General features: G+C 39.4%; 2 protein-coding genes across 2 annotated transcripts in view; one reads left to right on the top strand and one right to left on the bottom strand.

Annotated features, from left to right (window-relative positions):
• The window catches only part of LOC104951958 (uncharacterized), a 4,063-nt gene extending 457 nt beyond the window's left edge, over positions 1-3,606 (bottom strand). Inside the window, exons 1-3 of the mRNA XM_010778705.1 lie at positions 2,334-3,606; positions 2,085-2,167; positions 1,077-1,214 (exon numbers count right to left, since the gene is read on the bottom strand). Coding sequence (XP_010777007.1) covers positions 1,077-1,214; positions 2,085-2,167; positions 2,334-3,606 — 1,494 coding nt within the window. The remainder of the gene's footprint in view (positions 1-1,076; positions 1,215-2,084; positions 2,168-2,333) is intronic.
• Positions 3,607-9,456: 5,850 nt separating this feature from the next.
• Positions 9,457-13,849, top strand: part of jam2b (junctional adhesion molecule 2b) — a 38,770-nt gene continuing 34,377 nt past the window's right edge. Inside the window, exons 1-4 of the mRNA XM_010778670.1 lie at positions 9,457-9,782; positions 12,179-12,244; positions 12,597-12,707; positions 12,853-13,002. Of these exons, the coding sequence (XP_010776972.1) occupies positions 9,731-9,782; positions 12,179-12,244; positions 12,597-12,707; positions 12,853-13,002 (379 nt within the window). The 5' untranslated portion in view covers positions 9,457-9,730. The remainder of the gene's footprint in view (positions 9,783-12,178; positions 12,245-12,596; positions 12,708-12,852; positions 13,003-13,849) is intronic.

The raw sequence follows: 13,849 nt of genomic DNA, 5'->3' as shown, positions 1-13,849 counted from the left end.
GTGTGTGTGTGTGTGTGTGTGTGTGACAGGGAGGGTGGGGGCTGGAGCTACTGGAGCTACAACGAGCCGTTAAAGGCAGAGAGTGAAATTCAGTGATACGAGTTTACAGAGATGCTGTATGAGAAACCAAAGTGATTTTGGAAAATTGCACAATATAAATCTATTCTAGTAGACCTCAACAATGGAATTATGATCAGTGGAAATGGCCATGACATGGGACCTTTAAGATAAGTGAGTCAATCCCAGGTTGAATGCACGTCTAAGAGTCACACACATTGTCCTCAGTGAATATAATGTTAAAAGTCTGTTTCTTGTTTTAAATATCTGTCCTTGTTGATTTTGATGCAAGAAAAATGTCAGACTTCTGTCTGAAATTAATTATCCTATCCTATCGTATGGTAGACATGTATTAATGAAATGATGTTGTCACAGCGGCACACAGACAACAATAGTATAGGTAAAGAGGGAAGTCAAATAATAAATAATGAGAGGTATGTTAAGGCTTATATAAGAATAGAATAAGACAATTTATAAAAAATTGTGAATAATCGAGTGACAAATTACTTATTTTTAAGCTGCTCCCATGTTAGAAACAGCCCTCTTCTACACATCAAGTATTTAAATAAAAGGGTCTTATAGAAGTCAGGTAAGTGCCTTTCTTTGGAAAAGTGTAAATGTATGATTGATGATGTAGTCTGCAATGATATTGTTATTTTAGCTTTCCTCGTTTTTTTTGCTTAATGTTTTAAATGTACATTCTTTGAGACTACAGGAAGGTTTAATTCATATTTAATTGTGAATTTTGTTTTACTTTCTTTTTTGCCTTTATCTTGGGACCATGTTAGAAAAAGTGTTTTCACTTAGGTTTTTCACAAGATAGGTCTTGTTTATCGAATTGATGATACTGTATGATCAAATAACGGCACTTTCTGATTGACTGCACTAATATAGAGCTGCTATTTAAATATGATACAGACTATGACGTGTAAAAAATAAAATAAAACATGATTTATAATCGGATTTATGATGATGGTATTGGATATGAGATACAGTATAAGGTGGCTGAACATACACACCTCCAAATATCTCAGCCCTCCGACCCAGGTGCGAGTCAGACCTCCGTTCTGCCGGATCAGGTTCATCACCTCTCTGTGGACGTGAAGGCTGGAGATGGAAGCCAGGTGACCTCCAGAGAAATGATCCTGGCAGAAGAACTGCAGAGAAACAGAGAAGAAGTGAAGGTGGGATAATGCACATTATCATATAAGAAGTTTAGCTTTAAAAAGGTTTAATTGTTAATCTTTGAAAAATAATAATATTGGTACCTGTGGGACGCACAGTCGGAATGTTTATGGACATACAACTGTGTATTGAAACAAGAAACTTTATATTTGTGTTTAGTTCTATTTAATTAACCTGTAATTGCCTGATGTATGCCAACTATAATATTGAATAGGTCAAGTTCATGTTAAAAAGAGTACAGCTCACACAGGCGCAGAGGGCAGCTCAGGGTCCTGCAGGGGAAACTCACAACAGGTGAAGGCATCACTAAAAACGGAGCCCGCAGTTTGCATCGCATCCACGCTGCAATGATGTCGTTGTGTTTCTGTGTTTTCAGGTAAGCTAAAGTGGTGAAAAGTAGTGACACAGATGTATAATAAATGTGTAAGTGTAACAAACTAGCGGTAATGCAGATAAGATATTTATATTGCACGTTATCGTAGTTTTACCGGAGAATTGACGAACATTGCGTCACCTGCGAGCTACTGTAATATGGACTAATGCCAGTATGTCATGTGTGTGTTAAGCGGGTTATTTGCCAGTAGAATTTTTGATGTTATGAGCAGTGTTGGGCAAGTTACTTTTAAAAAGTAACTAGTAATAGTTATAGTTACTGCTCTCAAAAAAGTAACTAGTTACTTTATTAGTTACTAAATTATAAAAGTAACAAGTTACTTTACTTGACTTTAAAAATAATAACAATAAAAATACAAGTTTTTGTTTTGTTCTGTGGCACAGTAAGAGAAAAAACATATTAATGTTAAACTTGTGCACACCTGGAAGTGTCAAAGTGTGCAACATACCTCAGCATCTGCGGCCTTCTTTGGCTCTTTGAAGAACTGGTAACACTTCCCCTCGATCATCACACCAGGGGAACAGCTCTGCCCTGTGGCCAAAAGGGGAAATTACACACTTTTTCTTTTTAAATGATAGGTTTTCCAACTCTAAAACACAACTCACATGCACTTATAAAACATTTCTTTAAACTGTAATCAGTTCTCTTTTCCAATCTCTTTATTAAAGTGTGTGTGCATCATTTGTTCACACTTTACCTTGCTTGTTGTGTTTTGATGATGATCTTCTTTCTTCAGGATTGTTTACAGCCTGCCTCCTCCATGCCCTTGGCTCTCTTACATGATTAATCACAGGACTGTCTGCTGCCATTGGGGACATCTGGTCTGTTTGGAAAAACTCACTCGCTGTTTCATCCATCATCAAATAGTCGGACCCACCCACCATGGGAGAGCCCATCCTAGCCTCTTCATTTGGGAAATACTCCTCTGAAGTTTTCATCGGCTGCCCAAAGATGTCCAATGCTGGCCCTCCTTCCTCTTCTGTCTGCTCCGTGTCTTTGTTCTCCAGTGGCTCCAACTCCATGATTGGCTCGCCCATCATTTCATATTTTCTCTCTGTGTTAACTTCTGACCTGCTGCTCAGTTTCTCTCCATGCATGTTGTCATCATCCAATGGCTCCAACTCCATGATTGGCTCGCCCACCATTTCATATCTTGCCTCCATGTCAATGTGCTTCTCTTCAGTCTCCTGGTTTGATTTAGTCTCTTCCTCAAGGTTCATTTGCACCGGAAACTCCTTTTGAGGTTCGTTGTCATCCTCTAGTGGCTCCAGCTCCATGATTGGCTCGCCCACTATTTCATATTTACGCTCAATGTCATTCTCCCGCCCTTCTTCACCCTCTTCCTCAAAGTTCTCTTGCACTTTAACCTCCAGTTGCTCCAGCTCCAAAATTGGTTCTCCGTCCAAAACGTAGGTATTCTCTCTTATAAGCCCCTCTTCCTCCTCTGAGAGATATTGATTGACAGGGTCTTGATGCTGAAATGCTGCCCTTAAAGACTTTTCTGTGTTGCTCAGTTCTTCTTCAGACATGTCGTCGTCATCCAGTGGCTCCATCTCCATGATTGGGTTGCCCGCCATTTCAGATTCGTCCTCCATATCAATGTGCCTCTCTTCTGTTTCTACATCTGGCTCCACTTTAACCTCTGATTCCACCTTAAAGTCTGGGTTATCGCTGAGCTCTGGCACATCCTCAACTTGTTGGTTTTCCAGTTCCATTGTTGGTTCTCCGTCTAAAAAGTGGGTCTTCTCTCTTGTAAGCCCCTCTCCCTCCTCTGAGAGACGTTGATTGACAGGATCTTGATTCTGATTTGCTTCAGACACGTTGTCTTCATCCAGTGGCTCCTGCTGCATGATTGGTTCACCCACAAGTTCATATTTTTCCTCCATGTCAATGTGGCTCTCTTCTGATTCTGCCTCTTGAACATCTGGCTCCACCTTAAAGTCTGGGTTATTGCTGAGCTCTGGCTCCATCTCAACATCTGGCTTCACGTCAACTTTACTTCAGCCTTAACCTCTGGATTCAGATTTACTGGAGCTGGTTTTACCTGTTGCTCCTCAAAGCGAGGCCGGACTTGTGGTGCAGGGTCCTCCACCACCACATGACCCTGCACAGGAACCCAGTCTCCCAGCAGAGGGCTCTGGTTGTCTCCAGTCAGCACAGGGTTCGGTGCAACTCGTGAATCAAATGGTGGCCTTCCCAGAGCCACTGCAAAGAGACAAATAAGAGAGAAATGCTGGTGAGAAAAGGCAGATTAAATTTACATGCCACCATTGGACGACATTGGGCCATTGGACACACACCCCTCAGACTGAAACACACACACTTTATGATCTGCTGACATGTGGTTTTTCCTTGTAGTATAGTTCTCTTTTGTTTCGAGATATCTTTGTTGTGATTTTGCGTTCAAGCAGTTCAAGTGTGCATGAGTTAATGTGCCTTGTAAAGCATTTCAATTTGAAACAATTACACAACAGACACAACAGAATGATTTGTACATGATATGATGAGAGAAACACAGCGTTGATAATTAACTAGACTCTCTTTAGGGACAAAGCTCATAGAGCAAGTCATAGAAACATCATTACTGGAAATAAATGATTGCATTTAAGCTGAGACTAGATGCTAAATCTTCAAGTAATTAGGAAAAATTACCTTTTAATGCAAAATTAAACGGAGCATATTTGTAAAACACAAAGTATAAGAGGTAAACCATATTCTGGATAACACACCAAGTAAAACAATTATAAAATCTCTCACCTGCGAGGCTCAGTGAGAGCAATGCCAGCGCCTTCATCTTCCCCTGTTTGAATAAATCTGTGTTTAGTATTGTAGTCTGTGATTTACTGTGAAATGTGCGTCGTAGCAGTGAGTTATTATCCTGTTTGTGTGCTGTTCTCGTTGTGAGTATATTGTATTTATCTCTTATTAGTGGTACACCTAATCTTTATGAACGCCATAAGTCCAACCTCTTTTATTTCTACTGTCTGTAAATCATAAAACTATGCCTTCCTGTTAACTTATCTTGTCCAGAGCACATATTTTTTCTCTTTTGTTTCCTCATGGCATGCACTTCATAATTAAGAGGGTACACAGTTCACTTGTTCAAGGCCCTACCAAAGAAACACACACCTGGGACGTATTCAATGATACTGTTCCTAAACACATTTAAGGAATAATGTAGTTGTACTTGATGAATGTTTTGGTATTTATATGCAATACATGTATTTAAGCTTATGTAGTATGTAGTGGCAAATTGTATATGTTACCTTATATGGTAAAACCAAATGCAATAGTTTCCATAATGATGTATTTGAGCTCATAACCTTTGTTAGACTGAGGAGTAAGGTCTAGGTGATGTATTTCAGTTCATGTCCTTTGTCTTTCTTATGATTGACTTTTAAAGGTCAGGGGGGGTTAAACACAGAGTCGTGAAAAAAGTCCTCATGAGTGTCTGGGTATCAAGCACAGGGTACTGGACAAGTTCCTGTGTTATGTTCCCTGTTCTACAATCAAGTATGGGCTGAACGATATATCGTGTCATGGCGATAACCGCGATATGCGCATGCGCGATATTCACATCGCAGGGACGTGCGATTTTATTAATTTTTTATAATATTGTTTTTTTAGTTTTTTTTTTAGGACGTGCGATATTAAGTAGGTACATTAACTCAAACACGTCATGTTACAATTATTTTGCTGCTTGCTACAAAAGGAAAACTTGCGCGGCTCTCATGTCAGGGGTACTTGAGTGAGTGACATGCAGGCTCTGCATGCACAGCAAACCACCAATCACAATCATTCTTGATCAGATCACAGCAGGCCCCGCCCCGCTAGTTTGCAGACCATCAAAACACCGGTGAAAAATGAGCGAGGCACAGGAGGACAATACCGGCGAGAATGAAGATTTACTTCCAAAAAGAAAAGCAACATCTGCCATCTGGAACTATTTTGGATACAAAAAGGTTATTCTCTTCGTCATTCACAGATGAACCCCCTTATTTGAGGGTAAGCAACATGCCATGACATGACATGTTAGATCATGACTTAAGGTATGATGAGTCAACCAGTTAAGATCCAGACGTCCGTGACTAAAATCCTTCATCCGGTTAAATATAGTATAGCAATATATATCGCAGGGGAAAAAAATATATCGCAATGTCAGTTTTTTTCAATATCGTGCAGCCCTAAATCAAGTTCCTGATTTCTTGTCTCTTCCATCTGCTTAACGAGTTCCTGTTTTTCTATATTAGTGATTGACAGTTTCTGTTCTTCTGGAAAGCTTATCCCTCCTTCCAGGGCTCCTCAGTGACATGTGACGAAGTGTTGTTGAACTATCAAGATCCTATAAAACCTACATACATCCTTTCCTCTGTGTGCACTCTTGCAGAATACTCTGTACTCTGTGAGACTTGTACCTTTGAAGCGCTTCGAATAAAGAACCAGAAATACAACTCTGTTTGTTTCACCAGTTTATTGATTGATCATTCTAATTGTATATCTCCGCAGTATTGACTAGGTCTGAGATTTCCGTAACAAGTACTGATTGGATTTGATTTTTTACAGCATACATTTGGCCATGTCACAGCAGGGAGAGAATGACCTCATACCAGTACGATATGAAGGTATTTGTATGTGAGTATTTCTATTTCCTGCTACTTTTTCACTTGCACACACAACAAAATTTCAGAGGCAACAATATTGTAATTTTTACCCCATTTAATTTATCTGACTCTTTGTATTGTTATTGGTCAACATTAAAGTTCATTGATGCCTTGGTGAAAGTCACAAGATACCTGGCACCTTTATTGTTTCAACTGCAACAATAATGCATTCATATTTCTCTTTAAAATGGTGTGTTATATAGGTTTTTGTGGATGAAAATGGTCTGCAAAGGCTAAAATCCCAGAGTTCCCTCAAGTGGGAGTTTCTTCCGTAACATAGTGACATCACAATGCCACCCTTGTGTTTCTAGCTAACCAATCAGAGCAGACTGGGCTCTGGTTTCAGACAGAGGGTGAAAAGAGGTGCTGCAGCACAGGCAGTATGAGACAAATAAAGAGCTTTTTGAACATTAAAGCAAGGAGACATGTCACAGTAGTAGCACTAAATACAAATATGAACCTAAAAAAAAGCAAAATAGGGCCCCTTTAAATAATATAAGATTATTCTGAAGAATGAGAAGTTACATTTTTTGTACTTTCATAATATTTTGATGCTTCTTCTTTTGTGCATTTTTTTCGAGTACACAGTTAAATGCAGAATCTTACTTGCAATAAAGTAGTTTTGCACTGTGGTATTAATACATTTACTTGAGTAAAACATCTTTGATCTTTTACAGCCACTGTAAACAAAGTACTGTTTGCTTGTAAAGTCGCCTCTTCACGTATATTTGGTTTGTATAGGATTGAGAGAGGTTGTTTATGTGAAACAAGTTGGTGTAAAGTGAGCAGTGTGTGTTGAGCGGTGTTGTTCTTGGTGTGTGTGAAACACACACACTGTATGGTGTAACATGACAACCTGCTCGAGCGCAGCAGCTGGGACTGTAGATGGTGAACAGGTGCTGCAGCAGAGATTTTGAGACTTTGTATTTCTCTTATGCTTTCCACACGTGTCTGCACTGATGGCCCCTGTGTGTGTCCTGTGTGTGTCTTTGAGTGTGTCTTTTAGTATGTCTTTGAGTGTGCATATGGCCACAAATGTGAGCATGTGTGCACATTAACCAGAATGAGCTACAATGAGCTGTTGTGTGGCTGCTGCTGCTCAGAAACCTAATAGCCAAGGACACAGAAGCTCAGCAGCAGCTGTCCTCTGTGCACCTCCTATTTCACTCACAGCTCTGAGGGATTTACATCTTTACATTCAGGTGGAGGGTTACACGCTTTAAAGAGGTAGTTAGTATTACACTAAAGATCTATTTAATTGTTCCTAAAGAGCTGACTGAATCAGATCATGTGTTTATTTAGTTCAATAATAAATAATACTTATTGTTAACTGTATTGATATACTGCCTTTCATGACATGAAACACAGCTCAAAGTGCCTTACAGTAGAAAGAAATCAGAAGTGATAAGGAGGAGACTGGGAGTGAAAACAATAAAATAATAAAATCCTAAGGAGATACGATGAAGGAATATGATTGCAATAAAAGCAAGTCTATAATGGTAAACACTTTTTTAATTTAATCAATGTGTTAGACACAGAAAGCAAATATCAAATCATAACGATTGATGCTAGAACAAGTTGCAATTTAATTAAAAGCAAAATCATCAAAATACTTTTTAGGCCAAACTATTATATCTGTCAAATAAGTAGAGAAAAATGAAATATATTTAACAGCAAATTGTAGAAGTATAAAGTGGAGTTAGCACTACCTTTCCCCTTTATACATGTACCTGAGTTTTTGGCCACTTGGAGGCACTAGAAACAAGTTAAACACACAACACTGACATAGCACCACATTTTAAGATGTTATGAAACGGTTGTGCATTTACATCAAACCATTGGAAAGCTATACAATATTGTATTTGGAGTTGTGTACTGGTGTCATTCCAATATTTATTCTCTTTTAGCTCTGATTTTAGTCTCCACCATTTGATTAGGGAACAATCTGGCCCTTCAGCTGCCTAATAATCCACTCTGTTTACCATCAGTCGCTAACTTTCTCTTTTGCTTTCTGAGCATGGTATGGTGTGTTTTTAGGTATGGTGTGTTTTTAGAGCTTTTTTGCTTAACACTAGAACCGCAAATCGGGTCAATTTGACCCAGAGCTGTTTTTTATTGTATGTAACTTTTTTTTCAATAACATATTAAAGTCTCCCAGTCCGTGACTTTTCCTGAAAGTGTGTTATGTAGCACCCTATGTTGTTAAAAATTGTCAATATGAAGTCAGATTGAAGAAATCGCCAAAAGAATTGCCATTTATACCTATTTCCGCCAAGCGGGTCATATTGACCCCACCCCTTTTCGCGCTATTGATTTCGCGTGTAAACAAACATGGCGTGTTGCTATAGCAACGCCTTTTGCCTACTGCGGTTCCTTATAGATTGAGAGATAGATTGAGAGAGAGATAGATAGATAGATAGATAGAGTTGATGCGACAGTCTGTAGTGAAGGAGCGCGCTCCCGCTCACGGGAGACTGCTCGCGCTGCGCTCCGCAGCAAACAGCTGTTTGCTTTTCACCCAACAACGACAACCGCCTCACGAAACGCTATGTTGTACCGTTAATAAACGAAACAATTTAACAAAATTACTAGTCAAAATACCAATACCACAGGACCATTTTTCTTTTTAAAGCAATACTTTTACCTTGAAAATCAATGCATTCTAAAGCTGGGTCAATTTGACCCCGGTGGCGGTTTTAGGTATAAAAAATCTCTGGCGGTTCTAGTGAAGTGAGTAAATCAGAGCAGTGTTGAACGGCCAAACAATGAGCTGAAACTCCTTTTTAAAGCTTAAAATGAACATTGCTTGAACATTTTCATTTCATATAATGTGATTACAAATTGATTATTTATATCCACCAAGTAAATCAACCTTGTTTCTTTCAACCCCTGCACGTCATCCGTCGCTGACTAACACTTCTGTATGTTGCACTTACAATAGTTTGACTTATTTGAGGATAATATACCTCCTGGATTCTTACTGTTCTGAATTTGCACCCTCATGGTTAAGGGCTTTTATTTTCAGTCGCTTTGATAAAAACTTAAATGAATGAAGTGTGTTTACTTTCCTATGTTTGCTCCGTTCCTAAGAACCCAGATCAGTCTTGGACATGTTGTCACTTGTAGGCGTACATACTGCTGTTAACTAGGAAATATAGACACTAAACCTTGTGCTAATTGTACTGTATGAGAAACTAAGATCAAAGAACGACCCGTCTCAGAGCTCATGTTTCCCCTCCTGTGGGCGGGGGTCTCCCTGGACGTCAGGACAGCAGCAGCACCTCCGCCCTGTGCACGCTGCCCTCAGTTGTCCATGCTTCTCCAGAAAGCGTGCACGTGCTGCAGATGAAACTTGAAGAAGCTGCAAAGACTTTGGAGTAAAACTATTTTCATCGAGGCTCAGCGGACGGATCTGAACTCACCGGGACTAAACATGAACACCATGAAGGTGTTGGCTCTGACCCTCCTCATCACTTTGATGCACAGTGAGTATTGTTCTGCTTTTAGGAACGTTATAATAAACTCAGAAAAGAGGCTTATAGATCTATTGCAAGACGTTTTACGAGGGAGAAGTGCATGTGTTAAAGCTTTAAGTATTCCCTCAGTCTGTGGATGCTCCAACATTATTCACACCAGGTATTCTGTTGTTTCAGACTTGTATTTCATTTGAAATCTGGGTCCATAATATCAACATCTTCTCTGAAGGCCTGCATAGAAGACGCAGAATTAAATATAAATCCTATATTAAAGGCAAAAGTTAGAGAATGTACCAAAATGATATGTGTTGGTAGGAGGGCCCAACCACATTTTTGGAAAATAAAATTTATTTGGATTCTGCTCTCATATCTTCACCCCAATATCTCTAGATTAGAAATATATGATAATATATTTTGACTAACAGTTTTTGTTGCTGCAAAGAAAATTGTTAAAGTAAAAAAAGACTTAACCCTCCTCTATTTCTGACCCCCTTCTCCCTTTACTTGTTGTACAGTCCCTCATAAATGCAGAACACATGCAGGTTTTTTTTTTTTTGTGTGATTGACTTCTAAATGAATGAAGAGGTTTTGTTAGGTGATGCATGTTTGGTCTTTGCAACAGAGAAGTTGTGGTAAACTGTGGTAAATGCTTATGATTTCAGCATGAAGCAGACAGAAATTATTTTGGTTCATGATTTATTGATCAGTAGTGTTAGTGCACGTCAGGAGGAGAAATGTGATGCGTTCAGGGACTGCGTCAGAGGCTGAGATTGTGCAGGGAGTGGTTCTGTTTGGGCTGCGTGTTTACATGAAACCCACTCTGATGCCGTTTGAACCCGAGATCTTCGGCTGATGAAACAAATCTCGTGGAGGAGTCTGAGATCCCAACGCTTCAGTTTGAAGATGGCCCCCGCCTGACCCTGTTGTTGATTGGACTGAGATGAAATACGACCACTTGCTATCTGGAAAAATGCATTTGGAGCGTTCGTGGGATCTGTCAGGGGCAGAAGCTGCTTTCCAAACAAAATGCTTTATGTTGATAATTGCAGTTTTGACGTTTGTTTTGATCTTCCTTGTTTTTCCTTATGATCAGGGAACAAACAAAATCACAGAGATTAAAAGATATACATCCTTATCCTCAGTCAGGACAAGGCTGATCAAAAGTAAAGGATCCAGTGCATGGTGCTGGCATTATTTGCAAAGTGTAAAACCTTTTTAAAGCACTTTCTACTGCTATGAGAATCCTAAAAATGTTTTTTTGTGAGTAAAATAATCAGAAAACATCTGGAATACAATGCATTTAATTTCAGTTTTTACTGTAGGTTAAATCGGGTTCAAGGCAGAGAGGTTTAGGTTAAGCTCAGGGTCATGGTTAAAGGTTCATCCAGTGTGGAGTGCTGCAAGTGTGTGTAGATATCTGTCTGTGTGAGTGTGTGTTGTGCCAGCTGAGGAGGGTAAGGTTACTTTCACAAAGAGCTGCTTTGTCTCAACAAGCATGCTCTCCACGCATGTGTGCGCCACACACGCACACACACACACACACACACACACACACACACACACACACTCATGCATTGATCCCATGTGTTCTCTGCATAATACCAAACAAGGTGTATGCATTATTACCTCGAATATTAAAGCTCCTTAAGTGATTCTCCGTTGTTGTTTTCTCCTTATTGTCTTGTTAAATTTTTTAAATCCTTCACAGGGAACAGCAGCTGGGAACGTTTGCAATAACTAATTGTTAACATGGATTTATAGTGAAAGAAACTGCACATTATCAATGGGATTATATTCATTTTTAAACATTATTTATCAATTTGTATTTAGATAAAACTTTGACTTTGCGTTTTCCTGCAGTAAAAACTTGTTGCCATTGAAGTTTATCAAAAATGCATTGCTCTAAGGCGGCTACCATTACAGTTTTGGGGCATCTACAGCATATTTTTAGATTTCGACTCATACATTTTGTGGAGGAATGCAGTGTGTTCTGAAGACACTTCGTTAGAGGAGGTTATCAGGTCGGGATTAGGCAGCTTGTCAGAGTCATCCATCACCTGCATTCCTAAACACCACCGCTCCTGGCACCACCAGGCTGTGTGTGTGTGTGTGTGTGTGTGTGTGTGTGTGTGTGTGTGTGTGTGTGTGTGTGTGTGTGTGTGTGTGTGTGTGTGTGTGTGTAAAGAGCAGATCTGCACATATTCTGTCTTGGAAAGTTAACTTTTTTCTATATGGTGTGAATCCATGATGATTGTCTGTGTTGTCTTAAAACGTGTGTTACGATGGATATCATGTCATTTTTCTGGAAAACAATTTTACCTACAAAAAAGTAGCCTCAACCTGATTGTTTTCTTAAAGTGAAAACTGTCTTGAAGATTGACCACAGCTGACCCTCTCTCCTGCAGGTCCTCTCTTTCTGTCAGTGACGGTCAGCAGCAGCAAACCCAAAGTGGAGGTCCACGAACACACAGGTCAGACTCGGCTTATTTGACTTATCCTTAAAATCATACATTATGTGATTAAAGTTTTGTTCTTTGTAAACGTGTTTCTTATATCTTTAATGCTGTATGGATTTCACCCTCACTAAAGAGCAATTTAAACCTTCACCAGTCTCAAACCATATTTTCCAATGCATTTTTTTGCCATCAAATTTGACATTCAGAGTGAAACTGATTGAAAATTGTGGCCTAATATGAAACTTTGACAATAGAACTTTAACACAGTTGTAACAGAAATCAAAATATTTAGCAAAAATTAACCTAAACAGTTACTTCAAAGAAAAGTATATGTACTGTATTCACATTTTTCTTCTTGTCCTACCAGATGCTGTGCTGGCCTGTGAGTTCAGGACGGAGAAAGATCAGAACCCCAGAATCGAGTGGAAGAAAAAGGGAATGGGGGTGACGTTTGTGTATTTTAATCACAAATTCACTGGTGAGTGACAAACCTACAGGAATTCCTTTAAATCTCTCAACAGAAATGCCTGATATTGAGTTGCCTTTCTTCCCATCGTCCTTTCATAATCACCCTTTGATTTATTCATGTTGTTAAGCTGTACCTCTGTCCCCTCCCACCATAGGCCAGTATGCCAACAGGGCGAAGATGGAGGGGGCGACGCTGACCTTTCACTCGGTCTCTCAGAAAGACTCGGGGGAGTATCGCTGCGAGGTGACGGCCAGCGAGGACCACGTGAGCCTGGGAGAAGCTACTGTGACGCTCAATGTGCTCGGTATGAAAGGGACACCTGCCTCTGTTATAGTGAATATGAAAATATGCTTATATATTAGAGCATCTTTAGTGTCTGTAATGTGATGTATTTTTGAATGAATGTGGGCAGGATTTGGTTATAAAATTCATACAACAAATTAAATTGAGAGATTTGAGGCTGCGAAGGTCTGTTAACCGCCCTCGCTTGGGTGTAAGATCAGGAGTAGGAGGAGAGTTTAATGATTTAAAAGGCACCTATTATGCTAAATCCACTTTTTCACGTCTTTTATACATCAACATGTAAACTGTGTAAAGAGATTCTGAAAGTTTCAGGAAAAAAGATTCTCACTCTTTTTGTCCTGATCCATTTCTATAAAAACCGGTCTGAGAATGAGCTGATCAGATTTTGGCCACTTTATGATGTCATAACGATTTTTTGGCTTGTGTAACCATTAGCCAATCAGCAACCAAGGAAACCCCCCNTTGGACCCCCCTAAGTCATTTAGAATAATAAAAATAAATGTTAAAATAATTAATTTTTTGATAATAAATCAGTAAAATCAGGCAAAAATAAGAATTAAATAACATAACCCTAACCTAACCCTAAAACCGAAATAAAGTAACCAAAAACCGAAAAGCCATTATCCGATTAAGTTGGAAATACTTGAAGAGATCAGCGCAAATTGTTACCTCAATTTATTTAAGTAGAGCCAGTGTATTTTGTGTGGGTCCCTGGCAGAATCTATATTAAGCCTCATAACAAATACATTTTCACTACTGCTCTGCTAATATTATCCCCCTGGCAACAAACGGTGTTTATCCCTCTAGCTGCTCACCGGCTTGTGTTGGTGGTGGAGTAAAAAAACCTC

Source organism: Notothenia coriiceps, unplaced genomic scaffold (genome assembly GCF_000735185.1).
Source record: "Notothenia coriiceps isolate Sejong01 unplaced genomic scaffold, NC01 NC01_scaffold00019353, whole genome shotgun sequence".
NCBI classification, from domain to species: domain Eukaryota; kingdom Metazoa; phylum Chordata; class Actinopteri; order Perciformes; family Nototheniidae; genus Notothenia; species Notothenia coriiceps.
Note: the sequence above shows the minus strand (reverse complement) of the source record. Positions and strands in the feature narration are given on the sequence as shown.